We start from the raw sequence: 23,960 nt of genomic DNA on the forward strand, positions 1-23,960 counted from the left end.
AAATAGATGGCTTTGGGGTCAGACAGACCAGACCTGGACCCAAATGAGGTCTCTATTACTTCATAGCTTTGTGAACTGGGACAAGTTTTGTCAAGTCCTTGAGGCTGTCCCTTAGGAACTATGAAACAAAATCATACCTACTTCCTAAAGTCTCTGAGGATCATGCTGGACACATAGCATGTGCTCAGTAAGTATAATTTCTTTTCCCTCAAACCACAGGTACATCTGTGACTTGCTTTACCAATCCCAACATAATGGCTGTTAACTGTAGTGCAGGCTTTTATTTTTAAATGAATCTCCTAGTTGTGATTATCATGAAGCAATTACATCATTCAACTTGCTGAGCAGATTCACTCTGCAATCCTTGTGTTACAACCTACTATGGTTACTTGAAGACTTGTATGTTTTCCCTACTCCCCTGGGCAAGAAGGGATACTTCTTCAACTTTGTAACGTTTATGCATGTATTAACTTGTTCTCAGCATATGGTAGACACTCAATAACCAATGGTTCCTAACAATTCAAAAAGTCTTTCAATGTGTTAAGATCTTCTGCTGAAAATTACAAAAAAGCAGGTGCTCTGAACTTTCAGGACAATTCCAAAAATATTTTCAAGAACGTCTTGGAAGGGTTAACATAATTATGTACAATCCCAAGGTTACTATTTGGCAGGAAATAATGCAAACTTTGTGAAAATGCCTGTCCTGCTGAGGAAATCACTTACATTGACTTGCTCAAGAGCTTTAGCTTACTTACCTTTAAAATGAGTTAATTTTATCAGTCAATTTACCTCAATCCAATGTGATTTAATTCAATGTAACTCAATTCAATATCACATGCTTTCTTGCCCCTTTGCGTGAAAATTGAAATTCTGTACCACCAGCTTACACTTGCCCCCCACTCTACCACCTGCTCCCCACCCCCCACCCCCGCCCACACACACACACAGAGGAAGGTTCTCTTCTTTGTGGGTCCTCTCCTCTGGACTCCTTCAGAACTTTGCCCACACCTCTGTTCCTCATCTCTTCCTCGTCTGCTTTCTTGTTGGTTTAAAAAAAAAGTCCAGAAACTGCACTCTATTGTTCCAATCCCTAATCTACCCTTCCAACTCTATTTCTTGTTTGTTCACCTTAAGGTCTTAGCTCAGCAGAAGTACTTCCTGTTATGCCATACAAGTTGCACATTTAATTCATTGTTCATTCATTCATCATTCAATTTGGTTAATAATTATCCTATTATCTACATTAGTTGGCAACTGGTAGCACAGATAATATGAAATGATAACATATGACAGAACTTTTTTTCTTTTTCTTTATAGCTTGGTCTTGACCCCAACAAAAGCAGCATCCCAGGCCCATGCATTATTGCTCTCACGTGTGTGCTCTCTCACTCTCTCTCTCTCTCTCCCTAAGACCTTGCTGTGTGGCCTCAGGTGTGCTGTGTAATTTTCAGCTCTTGTTAAATAATAAACCTCGAATTTTTCTCCAAAATTTTCTGATGGTTTTTGCTAAAGGGCACTTTGCAATCATAATACAAACCACAAGAACCTGTCCAACCACAGCAGCGGTTATTGACAGACTGAGACAGGCACAAAACAGGTCTCTTAACACATATCCAGGGCTCTTTCTTTTCTATCCATGCTGTCCATCTTTCAATGGCTGATCACTATTGGTCAATGGCCACAATACCAGGAATCAACAACTTCAGAATTAGTCTGTGGTGAGAATCACAGGTCTTGGGGACCCACTGGATTTGCAACAGAGCTTACCTCCTACATAGAGCGGAGAGTCAAAATTCAGAGTCGACTGCTTTGACAAGTTGGTGATGATTTTGGGGCTCCCTCCATCCACAGAAAGGGAGAGACTCTGATCCAGGGCAAGTAGTTCCACAATGTGGAAGTTTCCATCATTGATCGTCTCCACGCTACAAAGAAAAAGCAACGTAACTAATGCTTCAATTTTCTTTTTATTAACAAAAAGAAGTTAAAATACAAACTTCAGTAAGCAGTTCTTAGGAAAAAGATACTCCTATCTAACATTAATAAAGACAAACACTAGTAGTTGATTTCAAGATAGAAGATGAAGTACAATCAATTTCTACTTTTTAGGAATGGATACAAAATAAGCTTGTTTTCCCATTGGGAGGGGTGGAAATGGATACACTGAATCACTCTCTAGTCATATTCTTCCACTATGTAGAAATTATAAAGGATAATTTATTCTTTTGCTTTTAGATGCCACTAAAGTTTTGTTTTTCTAGACACTGTTACTCCAAATTGTATTTAAGACAAAGAACCCACATTGGTGCCAAATATCCTCTATAGATTATCACTGGCTTTGATCTTTTAAATGCTGCACAGTAAGACTTACCCGAACACACACACAGATACAGGAAGAATCAACTTGGTGGGATCATTGTGGTTGGTAAAATGTATTAACTGATAATACACTCTTCCCTTCCTTGCATTTTCAGAGGGATGGCCATCAAATGAGATTACTGTGAAGAAGTCTATGCTCAGTGGAGAGTAACAGATTCAATGGAATGCTTAACACAGCCATAGCCAGTAGTGTTGACAATGCTTCTTCAGTTTTCTATTACTTTTAAGGGACAGGTCTAACAGTCATTCCAGAATTTGAGAGGGCATATGGAAATTCACAAAATGGCTAAAAACAAAAAGATTAAGAAACAAAGATAAATGAAAAATGGGGAGTTAAAATAAGATGAACTGGGGTACAATTACTAGGCAGGTGCTATATGGCTGTGAAGTGTGCTTGTAAATCTAACACATGGGTTAACAGCAAAGAGGAGCATGGGACCAATGAAGAAAACAAGAATTGATACATGGCAGTGTCATGAATATATTAACCTCCCACCATGGGGGCAAAATATGGCATAATGGAAGTTGGGGCCAAAAGTAAGTAGTGAATATTAAAGACCCAATATGCTGGGATATCAACTAGGAAGATGGAAAAAAAAAGGCTCAAACATGGAAATATGGGAGCATGTGATAGAGAAACTGTGCATACTTAATATTCCCTATACAAGCTGATTGCTTAAATTTCTGGGTACTGATATTTAAGTTTGCAAATAGGCCACGCCTGGAAAATAACAGAAAAAAATGTGTTGACATTTCTGTATGGTTCTCACCACAGGTGTCTAAACATATCCCTTTGTTTGCCAACACAGAATAAAAAGTTTTTGTGGTTTGACCACACTCTAAACATTCTGCAGAACTGTGAAAATATTTGAAGTTTCTGGTTTTAAATGGTTGCAAGAGTTCACACGTACAAAGATCTTTGATAATTTGTCTCAGATATCATCTTTTGAATGATAAATATTAAATCTGCCAATCAATGTTTTTATCTTCTGCAGATTTAATTATCCCAACACTCAATACCATTAAAATCAACAGAGGAAACAATATACAGGAAAATCATTCACTAAAAAAGTTGGATACCAACTGCTACTGGTCTTAAATAGGATTGTCTTCTAAAGGAATATACCAGATGGCATTATTAGCTAATGGGTAAGCATACAGATTTTAGAGTCAGATGAACCTGGATTTGAATTCTGGTCTTGTATTTATGAAATGTTTGACCTTAGATAAGTTACTTAATTGCTTATACACTTCAGTCTTCTCTTCAGTAAATGTTAATATATATTTCACCCTCTGGTGATTAATTTGAGGTCGTATGAAATATATATTTTTTTACAAGTGCAGAGTGAGACATCCAGCATATAGAAAGTGCAAAGTTAAAAGTTAGGTATCAGCATCACCATCACTGCCACTGCCATCATCATACAAATAATCCAGTATTATTTCAGTATCTTCTTCAGGAAGAAATTAGTTAGCTTTATTTTTGATATTAACTGTAAAATAATGCTAAAGACTAGCAGAAATATAACAGCTTCTTTGGGGGCATATCTTGTTCAAGTTACTAAAAGTTTTACGTAAACTATTAAAATGAAGATGTGCATAGAGAGTGGAGACCAATTAATTGCTTTTTCCGTTGTGATCATATACAATATGTAAGTGGTTTTCTATGACTGCTGTATGATCACTGGCCTTGATTAAGTCATAAATATTAACACGGGACTTCCTTTTTTCTTTACATTTGCAAAGAAAAGTCCCATTTGTACTAGAAAATGGGTTCCTGGTCACACATCAGTCTTAGACAATCAACACTGGCATGCCATCGTTAAAGATAGTGTTTGATGCAGTATAACTGAGTAAGCTACTTCAAAGCAGGAGCCGTGTGTTATTTATTTCTGTATTCCTTAATGTATCCAGGAAAGTTTCTGATAAAGAGTAGATGCTCAAAAGATGCATGTTAAGTAAATGAAATGCGAGGGAGGTTTATTAACAATAACATACAGTTTTTTAGCACTACTAACTGGATTATGGGTATAGTAAAGAGGTTTCAAGCAGACCTAGGGAAGGACATCCGAAAGATGAATTTTACTTAAAAATTTGGATTTTTCAATAATCATATTCTGCAGGAAATACTGGGAGATAAATCTGGTTCAGTGTGTCCTCCTTAAGATGTGTGACGTTGGATTAGTGTGAGTTCAAGTCGTTTTTCTGTTTTATTTTCCTCATCAGGGAAATGCAAATAATAAGACCAAAGAATTACTTAGCCCAGACTATCGGCCGGGTGCTGTTCTAAGAACTTCACATGTAATAACTCTTTTAAGAATCAAAACAACCCTAACAACCGGGCACTTAGGGTACTCAAGGGGGCAAAGCCCGCTGCTAAAACAGATTGGAAGCTGGGGTTCCTGCTTCTAGAGTACACATTTTTAATTATTACATGCCACATTTACAATAAAAAACCTGAAAAGTAACTAGTACTATATAAATGGCATGTGTTCTCATCACTACCAAGCTTCTAATAGGTGATTTTTCTCCCAAATATCCCAAGAATAATGTTCTATGAAAAAAAAAAACCACACTTATATGATGGTTACACAATTTGGTACATTTACCAGAAATCATCAAATTGTGAAGAAAAAAAAAAGAGAAAAAGTAATAATCTTATTAAAAAAATGTTTGTTTATTTTTGAGAAATGGAGAGAGAGTGAGAGCAGGTAAGGGACAGAGGGAGAGGGAGACAGATGATCTGAAGCAGGCTCTGTGCTGACAGAACGCGGGACTCGAACCCACGAACATGAGATCAGGACCTGAGCCAAAGATGGACTTGTAACTGACTGAGGCACCCAGTCGCCCTCAAAGTCATAATCATATAGTTCGAGTCTGAAGGTTATGAGAAGACATATAAAGTACATAGATTTCAAACATGGAATGGGATTCTATTTTCCCAATCATATGTGAAATTTAGACTGGTTAGATTTTTTTCCTCCCAAAAGTTATCACTAAACTTAATTCCATTTATATTTCCCTGGAATTAAATGAGGCCTCACCATGGTCTTTTGACAGATAAGTAGTGTGAAATTAATATTTTTAGATTCTTTGGTCATTAAGATGATACTGTGTGTATGAGCCTGAAGAGAGTACTTGAGAGCTAAGAATAGTCTAAATTGGTGTTTCATGCTGCCCTTTGAAGCAGGAGATTAACCAGGGGATGTCCAGAAATCCTTTGCCTCTATACCATTTAAAATAAAAGCAGTGACTAACACATCAGTTGTTACAAGATACTACTGAGCCATCATCGATTTTACAGTCTATCCCGGTCATTCTTACCTATCCACTCACAATGCACAACATCCTTTTGGGTTCTGAGAAGTATTGATATGCTCTTTCACTACTCCCGAGGGAACTGTGTAGTTGATGACTCATGAGAGTCACAAGTGAATCACTTAACATTGAGACTTTCCACTGGGAACACACATCGAATTTATTACCATTAGTATGCATTTAGTTTTACTACACTTGCCTATTAGCTGAGATTTTGTTTTCTTGATTTTCTCAGTGGATGTATGAAAACAAAGCAGTTACTCAACTATGTCTTGTGGTTTTGTTACAGAAAAAGAGTTTAAAAACTCAGAGCCTAAAAGAAGAGAGGCTCTAAGTTGCCTATGGGGATTTTTTCTTTTCTTTTTTCTTTCTTTTCTTCTTCCTTCCTTCCTTCCTTCCTTCCTTCCTTCCTTCCTTCCTTCCTTCCCCCCTTTTTTTTAATGTAGGATGCATCAACATGACATTTTTATATTTCTATCTTGACTTTAAATCTTAAGGTATTTCAATAGTTTAATAAAGGCAAACAGTTTACTTGGCTTATATGAGCTCTAGTTTTTCCCCTTAAAAATTTAAAGAATCTGTTGGCATATTCTATGCAATGAAATAGGAATCAGAAGCCAGACCAATTCAACTGGTCATCTCATTTTGATTATCTCTGGGATGAAGATACTTCATCTGTGGAGATGGTGATGAAATATTTCCCTGTTTACATCTTCAAATCAAAAGGAATAGGAGGTCAAAGGGGATTAAAGGTACTATTATTATTTTTTAAATGTTTATTTATTTTTGAGAGAGACAGAGAGTAAGAGCAGGGGAGGGACAGAGAGAGAGGGGGACAGAATTCCTGAAGAGGGCTCTGCTGCTGAGAGCAGAGAGCTCGATATGGGCTTGGACTCATGAATGGCAAGACCATGACCTGAGCCCAAGTTAGAGGCTTAACTGACTGAGCCACCCAGGTGCCCCAGGGATTAAAGGTATTAATGCAGGTGCATACAAGTTTTCAAAGGGATGTCTTACGAAATAATTGATTGACCAAGCATACTTAGATTTTAATAAGTGCTTTTGAGGCAAATTACCTAATTTAAATAAAAATGCACTAAAATAAAAAAGGGACTTATATATTTGAACATACAGTAAGAGTCACATGTAAGGCAATGACACTTGCATTTACCTTCCTTATCAGGATATCTGAGCATCAAGAATATCCATAAGCCACCAGCATCAGTAATTATTGTGAGCCACTTGTGCCCTAGCACTATAGCAGGGATTTTACATGTGTTACTTCCAGTTCTCAAAACCACACATGAAAAACAGGTTAATTTCCAATTGTTTAGACTAGGAAATAGAAGCCCAAAGGGGTGAAGTAACTTGCTCAAAGTTATAAAGCTGGTCAACAGTGCTGCCTTCCCATACGGCATTATCAAGAGCTGCTGAGTGTTTATCTTGGAAATGAGACCTCGCAGATTCTGTCTATTGTTTGTTTTTCCAATGAGACTAAATTCTTCTCCTTCTCCTTGTTTTTCGTTTTTTTTTTTTTTTTTTTCATGTAAGACTGTAAGTTGCATAACCCAGAGGCTGTATAGCCAAACAAACCTAATAATTGGTAGGGAAAAGTCCTCTGATGTCGTGTTGTTCCCTAAATACGAAAACTGCTTAACGCGAGGTACAATTTCCGCTTTCATAAGATGGTTCATCTGATTGCTTCATTTAAAAAATTAATTTAATTTTTAAAAATTACAGTTGACACAATGTTAGTTTTAGGTATACAACACAGCAATCCAACAGCTCTATACATTATGCTGTGTTCACTACAAGTGTAGCCAGCCTCTGTCACCATCTAATGCTATTATAGTACCACTGGCTATATTCCCTATACTGTACCCTTTATCCCCGTGACTTATTCATTCCATAATTGGAAACTGGATTTCATTTTTATTTTATTTTATTTTATTTTAATTTTTATTTTTTTTTTAATTTTTTTTTTCAATGTTTGTTTATTTTTGGGACAGAGAGAGACAGAGCATGAATGGGGGAGGGGCAGAGAGAGAGGGAGACACAGAATCGGAAGCAGGCTCCAGGCTCCGAGCCATCAGCCCAGAGCCTGACGCGGGGCTCGAACTCACGCACCGCGAGATCGTGACCTGGCTGAAGTCGGACGCCCAACCGACTGCGCCACCCAGGTGCCCCTTATTTTAATTTTTAGAGAGAGAGAATATTTATTTATTTTTAAGTTTATTTACTTTTTAGAGAGAGAGAGAGAGAGAGAGAGAGAGAGAGAGAGAGAGAGTGCACAAGCAGGGGAGGGGCAGAGAGAGATGGAGACACAGAATCCAAAGCAGGCTCCAGGCTCTGAGCGGTCAGCACAGAGCCCGATGTGGGGCTCAAACTCGCGAACTATGAGATCATGACCTGAGCCAAAGTTGGACACTTAACCGACTGAGCCACCTAGGTGCCCCTGAGGAAAAGAGAATCTTAAGCAAGCTCCCATGCTAAGCACAGAGCCTGATGCGGGGCTCGATCCCAGGCCCCTGGGATCATGCCCTGAGCTGAAACCAAGAGTCAGACGCTCAACTGACTGAGCCACCCAGGCACCCCTGGTTTCCTTGTTTTTATTTTATTTATTTATTTTTTTTAATTTTTTTTTTCAACGTTTATTTATTTTTGGGACAGAGAGAGACAGAGCATGAACAGGGGAGGGGCAGAGAGAGAGGGAGACACAGAATCAGAAACAGGCTCCAGGCTCTGAGCCATCAGCCCAGAGCCTGACGCGGGGCTCGAACTCACGGACCGCGAGATCATGACCTGGCTGAAGTCGGACGCTTAACCGACTGCGCCACCCAGGCGCCCCTGGTTTCCTCATTTTTAAATAGTAGTTGACTATGTTTCCCAAGAAGCTGTCTGGTTTGGAAAATAACATTAATCTGAATCTAAAGAAAGAAGCATACCATTATTATTATTATTATTATTATTATTATTTAAGTTTCTGCTTGTCTGGATGAAAAAAAATGTCACTTTGAAGGGCAATTGTTCGCCTGCTTGAGAAAAAAAATCCATCCCTATCTCAGGATCTACTGCTGATGGTAGCTTTAAGTTTAGGCAGTCAACCTCATTCATTCATTCATTCATTCATTCATGGCATTATTACCAAGTCCCTTTTCATGCTATTCTCTCAGCACAGTAAAAATTAGGCATGTGTGTGATATTCTACATTCATTCACTTGTTATGAAACTTCTGTCATCTCTGTTGTTGCAGATCAGGTTCCTTAGACAGTAGGGTGCTGGCAGTGTGTAAAACCAGTTCCCTGACACAAGAAAAAGAGTCCGGACTTGTCACATTTGCTGACCGCCGTGGTGGACACATCCCCAACACGGCTGATTTCTACATCGACATCAGGCATGATGTCCCAGAATTTGGATACGGGAAGAGATGCACACCACTGGCTCTCGGAGCACAGCTCAAATATATTCCTTTTACACACGTGGTTCTCAAATTGTGGTCCCTGGGCCAGCGCGTCACCTGGGAGCTTGCGGCAATGAACGTGTGGGAGCTCATCCGAGATCTGAATCAGAAACTAGAGGTGTAGCCCACTGATTTGTTTTCTGACACATTTTTCAGGTGATTCTGATGTGTGCTATTTGAAAACAGTAGCTCCCCACCCCTGCCTGCATGGCTGGCCCTGGTAGTGGTATGTAGGTCTGCAAAAAACTTCAGTCTTCTGTCAGATAGAAGAGATAAAACGAGAAAATGTGCAGGCTACTTCAGTTCTGTGAAGGAGGAATAACTGCTCTTGGGTTCTCTTAAACATACTTAAAACTATGTTAACTGCTCTCTCTAGACATAATTCCACGATATAATGGTTCTTGTATCGATCCATTTAAGACAATGACTGACATCTAAAATAAAATCTTGGGGCACCTGGGTGGCTCAGTTAGTTGAGCATCTGACTTTGGCTCAGGTCATGATCTCGTGGTTTGCGAGTTTGAGCCCAGCATCGGGCTCCTTGCTGACAGCTTGGAGCCTGGAGCCTGCTTCGGATTCTGTGTCTCTCTCTCTCTCTGAACCTCCCCTGCTTGCACTCTCTGTCTCTCTCTGTCTCTCAAAAATAAACATTAAAAAATAATATTAAAAATAAATAAATAAAATGAGGGGCACCAGGGTGGCTCAGTTGGTTGAGCATCCGACTTTAGCTCAGGTCATGATCTCACTGTTTGTGAGTTTGAGCCCCACATCTGGCTCTCTGCTGACAGCCCAGAGCCTGGAGCCTGCTTCAGATTCTTTGTCTCCCTCTCTCTCTCTCTGGCCCTCCCCTGCTAGCACTCTGTCTGTCTCTCAGAAATGAATAAACATTAAAATAAAATAAAATAAAATGAAGCCTTTTAAACCAAAAAAAAAAATCATAGAGAAACAATTTAATGTATAATTATTTCCCCCTAATTTCATCAGATTTCATTTACTAAAATAAACAAAATCCATTTCCATCAATGTTGAAGATTAACCAGACACCTGAAAAGAGGCACTCAAAGTACAAACTTATTCCCACACACAGTGTTCCAACAGCACATTAAATAATGCAGAATTTGGAAAATAAATTTTTACTCCATTAAATGTTTTATAACATAACATCATGCAATTAAACTGAACATATTTTCTGGTGTAACAATATGTAAGACTACTCCCTTTTAAAACATTAGTGTATTTTAATAATGTTACATAAAGTAGAAACACCAAGATTTGAACATTTAATTCAACCAGACAAAATAATTACTAAGCAATTTATGGGAGAGCAGATGGCCACAGTGTAATTGATGGCTTTCTCTATAATGATGGAGAAGGAGTACCTTTCATCAGAGGTCACATTTTAGTAGGGCCTGAGCAAGGTCAGAAGCATTTGGATAAATGCCAGAAAATTAGTAAGAGCAGAAGGAAGACTTGGGACCAATTTCAAGTTGAAGGTGAGGGAAAGAAAAAGATGAGGAGGAACTCCAGGTTTACGACGCCTCTCAATGACAGTAGGAATGTGACAGGGACACAGGTTTGGGTGAAGCAAAGAAAATAAGCTGTATTTCGGACATTCTAAATTTATGATCCCAATAGCTAGCACTATTTGGTATGTGTTGTTCTAAATATTTTTCATGTATCAAACATAAAATTCTTACTACGATCCCACAAAATGGAACCATGATCCACTACACCCATTTACCAGGTGAGTGAGGCCCAGAGAGCTTATGCGATTTACCCGTGGCACACAGTTACTAGATGGCAGTGCTGGGGCTTGAATCAAGGCAGACTATCTTTAGAGCACCTGTCCTTTTCTTTTTTTTTTTTTTTTTCCAACGTTTATTTATTTTTGGGACAGAGAGAGACAGAGCATGAACGGGGGAGGGGCAGAGAGAGAGGGAGACACAGAATCGGAAACAGGCTCCAGGCTCCGAGCCATCAGCCCAGAGCCCGACGCGGGGCTCGAACTCACGGACCGCGAGATCGTGACCTGGCTGAAGTCGGACGCCTAACCGACTGCGCCACCCAGGCGCCCCCACCTGTCCTTTTCTATTTAATTTTAGTTTGAGTGGTAATGGCATTCAAATGGCTCAAAAATCAAAATGATGTGAAGTGGTGTTCATACACAAATCTCTTGCTTCCATCCCACTCTTTGCTCTCTATTCCTAGTTTCTCTCTCCTTTTAAAAAAATATTTACTTATTTATTTTGAGAGAGAGTGAGAGAGTGCACATGTGTGAGCACAGGGAAGGGGCAGAGAGAGAGAGAGAGAGAGAGAGAGAGGGAATCCCAAGTAGGCTCCTTGCTCAGCACAGAGCCGATGTGGGGCTCTGTTCCACAACCTTGGGATCATGGCCTGAACTGAAACTAAGAGTTGGATGTTCAACCGACTGAACCACCCAGGCGCCCCATTCTGTTTTTCATTATGCAAATGCATGGACATAAAAATACATGTATTTATTTACCCACCTTTGACACTCTTCTGCCTTCTTTTTCTTTTGAACAGAGCACCGCACCTTGAAAATCTTTCTGTGTCCTACATAGAAAACCTCCTCCTTCCCTTTCCACCTCCCTTTTAAACAGTACATTCCATTGTATAAACTAGAAAAGGGCTGTTTCCTAACTTTTGTTTTTATAATCAATGATGCAGTGCAGTAGCTGTGCACATATCATGTCTGTATCTTCAACTATATCTGTGGCACAAATTCCCAGAACTGGGATTTCATAGGTTAGAGAGTAAATGTATTTGTAACCTGGATACATATTTTCAATTGCCCTCTATGGATATGGTAAACAATCTGTACTTCTAGTGTTAACGGGTAAGGATAGAGAATACACTTGCAACTCCCCTGCCATACTCCAGAAATAGATACCGGAAAAATGTTCCTGTATTGCTACATGCAGATGAGAATGAAGACAATGTGAGTGAGGAGTGAGGACAGAGCTAAGTTTGGGATTTAATACTCAGAGTGACTTTATGGGGTACGTGCTGTATCATTATTTATAGCTATGATTTATGAGACACAGAAACATTAAGTATCTGCTCCAAGTTTCTCCCCCAGTAATTGGTCAAGCCTAGATCTGAACACACATCTTAGTGCCAGGATTTTTACTTGTCAAAACTAAAATCTCCTAGTGTGCTGAAATAATTCAACTGTTCTCTATAGTTTCTATTTCACAAGCATTTATTTTCTATTCCATACTGAAGTATTAATATATTCATACACATATAATATACACATATCAATATCAATCATCAACCAACCAATCAACCAATCAATCATCTCTCTATCTGAATTCTAGGTTATTGTTGCTTTTCTTTTACCTAAAAATAATGTGATGACTTTTCTTATACTTAAAAATAATGTGATGATTTTCTTAATTTTTGTGCCATAAATCAAAAACCAAGAGTTAAATGAAAACTGTTTTCCCTGGACCTTACAACAGATGTCCCCATTAGATGATCTGCAAACAGAGAAGTGAACTTCTCACTCATAAAGAAAAGCATATTATGTGATACTATTCTTTTTTGTAAACTTCATATGGTATGCTCTATTGTTTGTCAGGCAACGATGGTAAGAACATAGACTGAAGATAAGCTCTTTATGGTAACTTCTCATTTTGATATAACCACATGGGTTTCTACAACTTATCTAGAGGTATTTTAAGTATATTTTATGTGAACACTAGCTTTAATAAACCAACTTCAAGAACGTTTACTATGGTTTCTGAGAGTGCTGTGCTCTTTCACTGCATAAAATAAAAGAGAAAAGTAAAAAACAAAAATGAACCACAAAACCAACATTCTGAAACTTTTTTACAGGCTCAAACAAATTGAGGCTATATAATTTAAGGCCTAGCAATATCTAAAATGTTGGCATTAATTCATCACCATTTGGACATGAAATTCATACTCCATTTGGAAACCAATAATGATGTGTTTGTTTCCATGCTCTAAATATTCCCAAGTGGGTTACCTCACCACTAAGAGGACTTCCTGAATTCCATTCATGGCCTACAATTGGCACCTACTTTCTCGGGACTGTTACAAAGGATCGGGATAGGACGCGAAGGGTTTTGAAGCACATCGATAATATAGAGGCCAGGGGTGCCAGCTGGTTAAGCGTCTGACTCTTGATTTTGGCTCAGGTCATGATTTTACGGTTTGTGAGATCAAGCCCCGCATCAGGCTGGGTGCTGACAGTGCAGACCCTGCTTGGGATTCCCTCTCTCTCTCTCTCTCTCTCCTGCTTGCATTCCCTCTCTCTCTTAAAATAAATACATAAATATATAAAAAAAAAAGTAATATAGAGGCCAGTATCTCCAGCTTTATGTCCCAATCAATGCCCCCAAAATGTGTCATCAGTATTTGGCTTACAGATGCTTTTTGTTCACCACATATAGTATTTTTTTTTAGAAATATGAGTCTATACTTAAAGGATGGAATACTTATATTAAAACATCCAGATTTATGCCTTTCCTTGAAAACTCAGGAGTTGTGGTAAAACTGGGGCCCACATTTTCCCATGGCAGCATTTAGGGAGACTTGGGCAGATGCAGTCTGGCCCTGTTTTGACAAAGGTTTGCTTCTAGCTCACTCCTGTCACAGCCACTTCTATTACACTGCCAACGTCAAGGCTATTTATCATGGAAGTACTAATGTAATTTTAAAAAGTTTGATTTTTTCAAGAGTAAAATGATGAGAACACAGTTTTCTCTTGCAGCCGGCCTGATTAGTTCATTTAAGTTACCTGCCTGAAAAACCCTGACTGCATATGACTTTGTGACCTCGCGCTAATTGGTGGCAGTTATTTCTATGATAGTGAATTAGTGTTGAGATCCAGCAGAGGTTAATCTTATGCAAAAAGCACATTTCCAGCAAAATTTATGCCCCACGAATACGACTCCTTTTGTATCTTCAAAATATCATCATTATCATTGTGTTATTAGGGAACTTCCAAAATAAATAACATCACCGGTCACATATTATATGTGTCCCTTGGCTTATTATGTGTAATCTCCCTGAGAGCAAGGGTGTTGTTCCTTAAAGCTTGGATCACGGCCTGGCACACAGTAGGTGCTCAATAAGTACTGCTGAATGAAAGGTAATGTTAAATTCCTCACTGTGCTGGGTATCTTGCAGTTTCTTTTCTAGAGCTACTCTCCACCTGTATTCACTCTGCTCTGGGGTCTGGGAGACTCATGTGCAAACTACATTACTGTGATCAGTGGGTTCCTTTTTGTCTGGAATTTGATTTGGCCAAAGGGGAGCACAGGCAGGGGGCTGTTGGGCAGGAGAAGGATGGCTGGGTATTTAAAAGTCCTGGTTCCTCCTCCAAGGATTGACTGCATCCCTTTGTTGAAGGTCGCATCTCCGGCCAAGGCAGTCCTTGCCACGAGTCCCTTTCTGAGCATGGATTTCCAAGAGTGCTGCCTCCACTTACCCCTTCAGGCACATGGGCAGTGGCTGTATCCCTTGTCACTGGTCCCAGGTTACTGTATTATCCCTACCAATCTTTGTAAAAAGTCCCCTTAAGAATCTCTCCTCCATTATCCAACTTGAGTATGGCACCTGTTCCTGCCGGGCCCCTAAATGAGACACCGATCATAAACCTACTGTGGCCAAATTACTCCCTCCCCTCACCATTACAGAAAAATAGAGGAGAAATGGCTCTTCTCTCAGTAACCAAGAGATGTTCACCTGTAAATGGCAGAAGCCGGGTGGGAGCCGGTGTCGTAGCTGGCACGAACCCGTCCCCGATACAGTTCGACGGCAATATGGTCCTTGTCGCCTTTATACAGGAGGATTCCACTGTCTTCGTCTGTGGCAATCTAGTAGGAAGTAACCCTGACATTAGGACGCACCGTCATCCACACGTACTTCATCAAAAAGAAGACTGCTTAGCGAAGAGTTTTTCCTACAGCTTTATTTTTTACTTATAGCTATGAGAAAACAGTAGCGCGCGCTGACAGGACGACTTGAAAGGTGACCCGTTCCTAAATTACTTTGATGCAAATAGATTCATAAAGAATTAAAAAAACCAACAACACAGTAACAGACACTTCAGTAAACACCACTGGGTGTGCCTAAAACATTCTCCGCTGGAGATCTTCACTTACCTGTTCTTTTCACTCCTGTTCCACGTTGTCTTTATGGCATATATGAAATGTAACTGCACTGAGTGAGACTGATTTTTATAGTCCACATAAAAAAACATTCTTCACAGTTATGGCATGAACAGTGGGAGATCTCTGTTTGTATCCTGCTTTCTAGCCTTTGTGGGCTTTTGAGGACCAAGTCAGTAAAAATTAGGATTTCTACCTGAAACCCACTAGGTTCTTCTTGTAACAATCTGCTATGGCAAATGCTGGAAGACAGGGAGACAGGCTTTCTACGGAAGGCCCGTCTGCCTTCCTGAGTCCCATTCCTCATGACGGTTAAGGACACTCACTCATGACACTCATGACACTCACTTGGAGTGTCAAGGTAACCTGAATAAGGAGTGACGCCTATGTTAATCGGCTAAGGTCATCTGAATTCAAGATATATTAAAATATTTTTCCTACCAGATAAAATAAACATGCAGTCCCAGCTTGCCCCTGCGTGTCCTGAATTCATAACTCCTAATCTAGTCTCACCTCCTCCGTGCAGGTCCGAATGACTTGCTTAAGGGGACACAGTGACTTGGTGAAAAGTCTTAAAATAAGATCAGTTTGTTAATTTCATGTTGCTTCTTAAATTTTCTGGGGGAAGAGTTAAAAGACAACGGCTGAATATTTTGTCAAGATGTCTTGTCTCACCGGTGTTCTCTTCATCTGCAGAATTCCTAACAGCACCCTCCCCACCCCCCTGGCCCCATCTCACAGGGCACAGAGCCTGAACTCTGAGTCATAAAAAAAAAAGGGAATAAAAATACCTTTACCAGAGCACAAACCATATATTTTGTTGCGCCCTATGTGTTTCACAATCAAGTAGTGAATAAAAATACCTGGTTCCCATTTAGTTTTGAAAAACACAAATGTTATAGAGAAGAATAACTGAAGATTTTCATACAGAGAACATTTTCTGTCACTGCGTTGTGCAGTCGATAACTGTCTCTTTAGGAAATAGTATCACTCACAAACTACCAGAGGTTTATGATTTAGTTAAATGTGGTTTAGGATGAAATCAGCCCTTGCTGGTGGGGGATGTCTTACCTGCAGAGTGATGTTCGTTTGTGGACGGACCTTGGCTGAAGGAATTTGAAGATAAGACTCTTTGTTTACAAAATTCACACTAACCAACTTTTCACACTTCTCTCCCTGGTAGCCTGGCAAACACTGGCATATTGGCTCATTTATCCTGATGATGCACTGGGCACCGTTCTGGCAATCAAAATTATCACAGGGGCTGGTACGAGGGAGGACCATGGGTGGAGAAAATTCGCAGAACAAGCCACTAAAGGAAACAGAAAGAACACATTGCTTTTAGTTGCGTGTGAATTGCATGAGAATTGCCGTCTTTCTGTAAGACTTCACTCTACCACAAATCTCTATTTCTACTTTTACCTGTAGCCTTCGGGGCAGATGCACGTATAGCCATTCACGGCATCTGTGCAGTGGGCTCCGTTTTTGCATTTGTTATCTTGGCAGTCATCAAAGTCAATGTCGCAGTGCTCGCCTATGTATCCTGGTGTGCAGTCACATCTGTTTGAACAAGTAGGTAAACAGTTTCGAACTGAACTGAGCCAAGGTAAGCAAAACAGTTGCATTTCATCTAGGAAAAAAGGCCTCTATCTTTAGAAAACTTAGTACACCTGGAACTAAGGTAGCAGTGTTTGTCAACTAAACTTCAATGAAAGTACATTAAAACTAAAACAAAACACTCAAAACTTATATAGAACAGGCGCATCGAGCCCCCAAATTAACAGATCCCTAGAAAACAGTTATTCCACGTTTTCTCCCTGGGATCTGTCAGAATGGTGATAATTAGTAAGCATCCATGAACCAAATGAGGATGCAAATGTGCAGGTGTCCCTCCTTCCTTCTCTCCTCCCCCCATCTTGTTTGCTTTCTTCCGTCCCTCCCCTCTCCTCCATCTTCCCATCTTCTCCCTCCTTCTCTCCTCCATCCCCTCTCCCCTCCCTCCCTCCACCCTGACTATTTTTGCTTAGAGTGTCCTCTATTTTCATTTGCTCTAACTCCTTTGAACAGTTGAGACAATGGAAGTGCTATGTTATAAAATTTACCAAAAATATTAAACACATTTTAAAATAATTAACATTTTTGTTTCCCAATAGAGAATGGATGTATTGGGGAGGCTGGGTGGCTTAGTCGGTTAAGGGTATAACTCTTGGTTTCAGCTCTGGTCATGATCTCACAGCTCCTTGAGATCGAGCCCCATGTCGGGCTCTGTGCTGATGGTGCAGAGCCTGCTTGGGATTCTCTGTCTCTGTCTCTCTCTCTGCCACTACCCTGCTCGTGCTCTCATTCTCTCTCTCTAAATCTATATCTATATCTATATTTATATCTCTATCTATCTCTATATCTATCTATATCTACAAATAGATATAGATATAATTTAAATAAAAGAAAAAAGAGAATGGATGTATTGGAATCAAATAGTATTTTATGAAAAAAAAAAAGTCAGCATTGGAAACCTTAATTCATAATGAATCCAGACAATCATTATGGCAGAGGTTGGCTGACCTAGTGGAGCAGGACAGGGAAACTGATAAAAAAAAATCCAGGGGCCAATTCCATGGATAGCTTTCAGCTTGTTTGTTCACTCTGGTGGCCCCGGGGAAGGATGGGTCTCAGCTGCATTGATGAAGAACCATCATGCGTACACGTGGTGTTCTCTGAGCACTTCCTAGGTGCTATGCCCTGTTCTAACCACTTTGCATATGTGGATTCACGGAATCCTTCTCCACGATCCTGTGACAGCAGTATCACCACTACCTCACATGACAGGTGAGAAAACTAACAGACAAACTGGTTAAGGGATTTACCCAAGGGCACTCGACTTGTAACTGCCACAGCCAAGGTACTAAACCCAAGCAATCTGACAAGAGAGCCTGGATTTCTCACCACTGAAGGATGAAATACTTTATCGTTGCCTGTGGAGAAAGTAGCATGGCGTGTGCAGTGCTTTTCAATCTGTGCTTTGAGGGGCGAAAAGGGACCCCTGAAGGGAAGGAGGCTATTGGCAGTTTCCTGTTTCCCTCCCCTCTCCCCTCTCCCCCAACACCCTCTTGTTGTGATTCCTTAGTTTCACACATTGGGCTTCCATGAGTATTTCTGTTTTGGGTTTAAGAGAGGGCTCACTGACTTTAAAAAACAAATAAACCAGGAAACTATGGCTTATTTAGCTTTGTAGAATTCCGATGTTGCAGTTAGAACTGGGTTTGTAGTCTGGCGTCATCCTTACATGTACACAATCTTGACTAACTTACTTAAGCTTCCTAAGTGTTCATGTCTTCATCTGTAACATACACAGTACAAAATAATTTCCACCTCACAGGTTTGTTAAAAGCTTAAATAAAAACATTATGCTTAAATAAAAACACTATAAAAGAATCACTATGGTGTTTAATATATAATGCATGATCAATAAATGGCAAGTATTTAAAAAATAATTCTATTAAGTCTTAATAATTCTATAAAAGTCTTTGTGGTTTACTCTTTACTAATGTTCCAGTTTTTGATTTTAAAGCCATTAGGATGTAAATGAATGAGGATAATTAAAAATGCCCAAGTGAATGTGGACATTACTGAACACTGAGGGTTTTCTCTGAAAATGCAAAATCAGGATTTAAGTGTTACTGGAGGGCTGATGAATTTAAATACATGGGGGTATATACCCTCTAAGGAGAACAGACTTTCAGCTCCGCATGTATAAATTAGGAAAATAAAATGAGCTCACTGAGGAAGCATGCTTGCTCTAGAGCCAGTGGTTTTAATGCTAAATCCTAACAAAGCAAAGTAAACAACAAGTCTGAAGTTAAATGGATCCTAAGTGGCCATATACATTCTCAAATAGATGGACAAAGTCTGAGAAGAGAGCTTCCATCAATGTTAATGTGAGCAGACCCGCTGAAATGCCAGGCATTAAAAGAAAGAAGAAATGCTTTGAAACACTCTGAATTATTTATCTGAGAAAAGAAATCAAAGTAAAAGATAAGAGAACCACACATTCACCACCAGTGGCTAAGAGCTGTTTCATATTCTCTTCTCTACAAATACTATTTTTCAAGCCCATTAGAACTTGGAGTCACGTTATGACCAACATTTTTTTTTGTCTTTCTTTTGCTCCTCAGATCAAATTTCAAAACAAAAGAAAATATTTAATTAAGAATTCCTTAAGGTTTGTATTATCAATAAAACCTATCACATTCCCTCAACTCTATTATCTGCCAAGGAGTGAGGAAGAAAGCAAAGACTATAAAATATACTGTTTAAGAGTCTCATGCTCTACCGACTGAGCTAGCCGGGCGCCCTAAAATATACTGTTTAGAAGCCCAAAAGCTGACTAAGGAAGATGCATGCTTGAAAATACTGCTTATGGCATATGATGGTCTAAAAATATCTCAAAGCAATTTAGGAGATTTATGAGGTATATAATAAAGCAAGAAAAGTAAAACCAGCTGTTAGCTTAGTAGTAAGAAAATGAATTTGAAGTTAACAGTACAGTTTGTCCAAACAACATTTGTCAATAGAGATTTTCTTTAGCACTTCGTGTCCTTTTGGTTTCTAAGCCCATTTTCTTTTTGCAACTCCCTTCGTGACAATGTGCAATTATTTTTTTTCCAATATATGAAGTTTATTGTCAAATTGGTTTCTATACAACACCCAGTGCTCATCCCAAAAGGTACCCTCCTCAATACCCATCACCCACCCTCCCCTCCCTCCCACCCCCCTGCAATTATTTATAATATGGGAGTGATCGCACACACTGTGACGTCACCTGCTTTCTGCTAAACTACATACAGCCATAAAACAAGCTCACAAATTACTGCTGAAAACAATAGGTTCCCAAATCAGCTAACCCATGATGCAGGAGGATGCACTTCTGAGCGTGTAATTTAATCGACAGTAATAGAAGATATTGAATTAAGGAGTAGTCTTTTAAAGACAAACTCCCTCATTTTTTAGTGGTTTCCATTAAGTCTCACTAACACTTTATCTTACAATCACAATGCACAAAGCCCTGTGAAACCTGTGTGGCAGATAAACAGTTCTAGAAAACCACTTCCCTGACTGGTGAATTTCTCTGAGAAAGGATATTTGTTATGTAAGTGGTGGATTTTCAATTTGCCAAATTTAACTGTGGGCAGATCAAAGGCATTAGGAGTTAAAGTAATTGACATACAGTACTTGGGTGAACAAAATGCAATGAAGCATTTTGTATCAGTAAAGATTTCAAGAAGACGCCTGTTTTTTTTGCATGGGATTGTAAACTAAAATATAATGAAAAGTAGAATTCAAAGATACTATTTTCTTTTTCAACAAGGTATCAAATGGAATCAGCAGGTGCTATAGCTAAAACTGTGTTTGTATATTCTAAAATTTTAGGGGTACCTGGCTGGCTCAGTTGGGTAGAGCATGTGACTCCTGATCTCAGGGTTGTGAGTTCAAGCCCCAAGTCGGACATGAAGCTTACTTAAAAAAAATAAAAAAAAAAATATTCAAGGAAACTGGTGTCTCAGTTGGTTGAGCATCTGACTCTTTAAAAAAATTTTTTTTAATGTTTATTTATTTTTGACATAGAGAGAAAGGCAGCATGAACAGGGCAGGGGCAGAAAGAGAGGGAGACAGAGATTCCAAAGCAGGCTCCAGGCTCTGAGCTGTCAGCACAGAGCCAGACATGGGGCTTGAACCCACGAACCATGAGATCGTGACCTGAACTGAAGTCAGATGCTCAACCAACTGAGCCACCCAGGCACCCCGAGAGTCCAACTCTTGATTTTGGCTCAGGTCATGGATCCCAGGGTTGTGGGACTGAGTCCCATGTTGGGCTTTGCATTGAGTGTGGAGCCTGCTTAAGATTCCCTCTTTCTCTCCCTCTGCCCCCTCCCCTGCTTACTCTCTCTCTCTCTCTAAAATAAATAATAATAATAATAAAATTTTGAACAAATTGAGTAAAAAATATTCTGTAACTAAAACGAGCATAAACATTTTATTCAGATTGATTTTTGAAAGGCAGGGGTTCTGGAGATACTGACCCTATCTCCCATTCAACTCGGAATGTCTGATAATCTGTGGACAAGTATCAAACTGTTAGAAATCCAGCTCACCTCCCATCTTCTCTTACAAAATTGTCCCCGACCTGAGTAATTTTTAATTCTTTGAATCCTATGGCAATTAAGCTTGAGTCATTTCACTGAGAAGAGAAAGTATGTGAATGTGAGTAGCTATAAAACACTATATAACGGGGGTGTGTGTATGGCTCAGTCAGTTAAGTGTCTGGCTCTCGACTTTGGCTCAGATCATGATCTCATGGTTCATGAGTTTGAGTCCCGCATTGGGCTCTGTGCTCACAGTGCGGAGCCTGCTTGGGATTCTCTCTCCCCCTCTCCCTGCCTCTCTCCCCTGCCTCACTCTCTCCCTCTCTCTCAAAATAAATAAACTTAAAAAAAAAACGCTGTATAACATAACATGGGCACCCTGTGCCATGGCAGGTACCCAATACATAGTGGGCAAAAGAACAAATAATCCTATTTGTTGATTGTCTGATGTAAGCACAGCTCAACTCTTGAACCCAGCTGTCTCATTCCTGAGAATCCAGCGTATCTTCTATAACAAACCATCTGTAATGTTAATCAACTACAAAACTTCTTAGAGGTAACCTATATTAGAAAAATCATCCAACTGGGAAATGTAAGACCTAGCTCCCACCTCTGCCAATGAATAACCTTGAGATCTTTGGACAGCCACCAACCTGTCTGGACCATGGTTTCCTCATGTTTAAAATGAATTCGGACCAGATGATCTCTAAACCACTGTCAGCTCTAAGAAGAGAACCTTACTATTGATAGGCCCTTAAACTATTTCAGGATTGTAGCAAAGAAATAATTTAATCTGACACCGAACATATTTCAGGAAGATTACTGAGGAGGAAAAAGAAGCAATTTTGAAGTTCTGAGTTCACTTGAGGGAGCCCTCTATCTACAGTGACTGTATGCTTTATCATCCCACAGAAGGCAAATGTAAGGTGAAAGAGGGGCTATTAATAATTATGCTAAGACAACAGGCATAAACTGGAACTGTCCCAGGGCAACCTGGGACATAAGGTTCCCTCCATCTTCCTCACCTTGGAGAGTTAAGAATTGTTACAGACCAAAGAAACTTCGGTTACATTAAAGTCCCTATTTACCACCAACTTACATTCAGATAATAAAGTGCCTAGTAGATACTACAAATTTATTTGTCCTTCAATAGTTTTAAGTTTCGTTTATTTTGAGAGAGAGAGAGAGAGAGAGAGAGAGAGCGTGTGAGCACAAGTGGGGGAGGGACAGAGAGAAAATCCGAAGCAAGCTCTGTGCCATCAGTGTGCAGCCCAATGTAGGGCTTGAACTCAGGAACTGTGAGACCATGACCTGAGCTGAAATCAAGACTCAAGACACTTAACCGACTGAGTCACCCAGGTTCCCCTTACGTGGCCTTCAAATACATTTAAGTAAACACAGTCAAAGGCTAATTTATTTCATACGTGACTTCCCAGGAAGAGCCATGGAATGAAAGGAAATGCTCTCTTTCATTTTCTTTAGCGTACTAAAAAAAAAAAAAAAAGTCCATGTTGTATATCAGCATTTATAAAAATCCCACTGACACTGGAGAGTAGTTCCTTTCATCCCCAGCAAAGGTGTGAAGCAAGGTCCTGAAAAGAAGGTGAAGAAACAGGTTCCTGAAGAACCCCCCACCCCCACCCCACCGGGAGCCCCGAGGCAGCCTCTGACTTACTTGAATCCCTTTGGCATCAGGATGCACTTGGAGTCATGCTGGCAGGGGTTCAGGTCCTGGGCACAGAAGTCCAGCTTCTCCTCACACAACTCGCCTGTTAACATGGCAAACGGTGTTAGTTCACAGACAAAGGTTAACAGGCTTCCCGCCAGCAGGCTGTCAGGGGCCTCAGAGGTTAGCACAGCTTGTGACTGGGGAAAAAATAAATCACAAGATACGGAAGCAGAAGATCCAAAGGGCTGGTTATGCTGCTACACAGTCAGGATTTGGGATAACACAACTATTGTGATTTGTAACTAATATGAGCCCCTTTAGAACACACTGTTGGAATGAGAAAAAGGAAATCTGAATGCTTTTCATTTTCTGTTGTTTCATTTGTTTTAATTTGGACTTTTTAGGGGCGCCTGGGTGGCTCAGTCGGTTAAGCATCCAACTTCGGCTCGGGTCATGATCTCATGGTTCCTGAGTTCCAGCCCCGCGTCGGGCTTTGTGCTGACAGCTCAGAGTCTGGAACCTGCTTCGGATTCTGTGTCTCCCTTTCTCTCTGCTCCTCCCCCACTCATACTCTATCTGTCTGTCTCTCAAAAGTGAATAAACGTTAAAAAAATTAATTCGGACTTTTTACTGAGGTATAGCATATACCCAAAGGATAAATGAATAGCTAACAAATATTCACATCCTGAACCCACTAACGTAACCAGCATCCACATCCAGAAACATACCATTTACCAGCATCCCAGAGACCTGACCCCAAGGTGAGTAACCACTGTCCTAACAGGACCAAACATGAGTTGTGCCTGTTTCTGAATGTGACATAAATAGACTCA

General features: G+C 39.9%; 1 protein-coding gene and 1 long non-coding RNA gene across 15 annotated transcripts in view; both read right to left on the reverse strand.

Moving 5' to 3' along the window:
• Nucleotides 1-23,960, reverse strand: part of SLIT2 (slit guidance ligand 2) — a 374,605-nt gene that overhangs the window by 7,188 nt on the left and 343,457 nt on the right. For all 14 annotated transcript variants that reach the window (XM_043553720.1, XM_043553678.1, XM_043553701.1 and 11 more), the window contains 5 exons: nucleotides 23,134-23,227; nucleotides 16,741-16,878; nucleotides 16,390-16,630; nucleotides 14,894-15,024; nucleotides 1,768-1,922 (listed from right to left, as the gene is read on the reverse strand). In XM_043553720.1, the coding sequence (XP_043409655.1) occupies nucleotides 1,768-1,922; nucleotides 14,894-15,024; nucleotides 16,390-16,630; nucleotides 16,741-16,878; nucleotides 23,134-23,227 (759 nt within the window). The remainder of the gene's footprint in view (nucleotides 1-1,767; nucleotides 1,923-14,893; nucleotides 15,025-16,389; nucleotides 16,631-16,740; nucleotides 16,879-23,133; nucleotides 23,228-23,960) is intronic.
• Nucleotides 10,090-14,887, reverse strand: LOC122467299. The gene is made up of 2 exons (XR_006292886.1): nucleotides 11,233-14,887; nucleotides 10,090-10,997 (listed from the first exon to the last, which is right to left on the reverse strand). It is a non-coding gene; the product is annotated as an uncharacterized LOC122467299 (long non-coding RNA).

Source organism: Prionailurus bengalensis, chromosome B1, assembly GCF_016509475.1.
Source record: "Prionailurus bengalensis isolate Pbe53 chromosome B1, Fcat_Pben_1.1_paternal_pri, whole genome shotgun sequence".
Classification (NCBI taxonomy): Eukaryota; Metazoa; Chordata; class Mammalia; order Carnivora; family Felidae; genus Prionailurus; species Prionailurus bengalensis.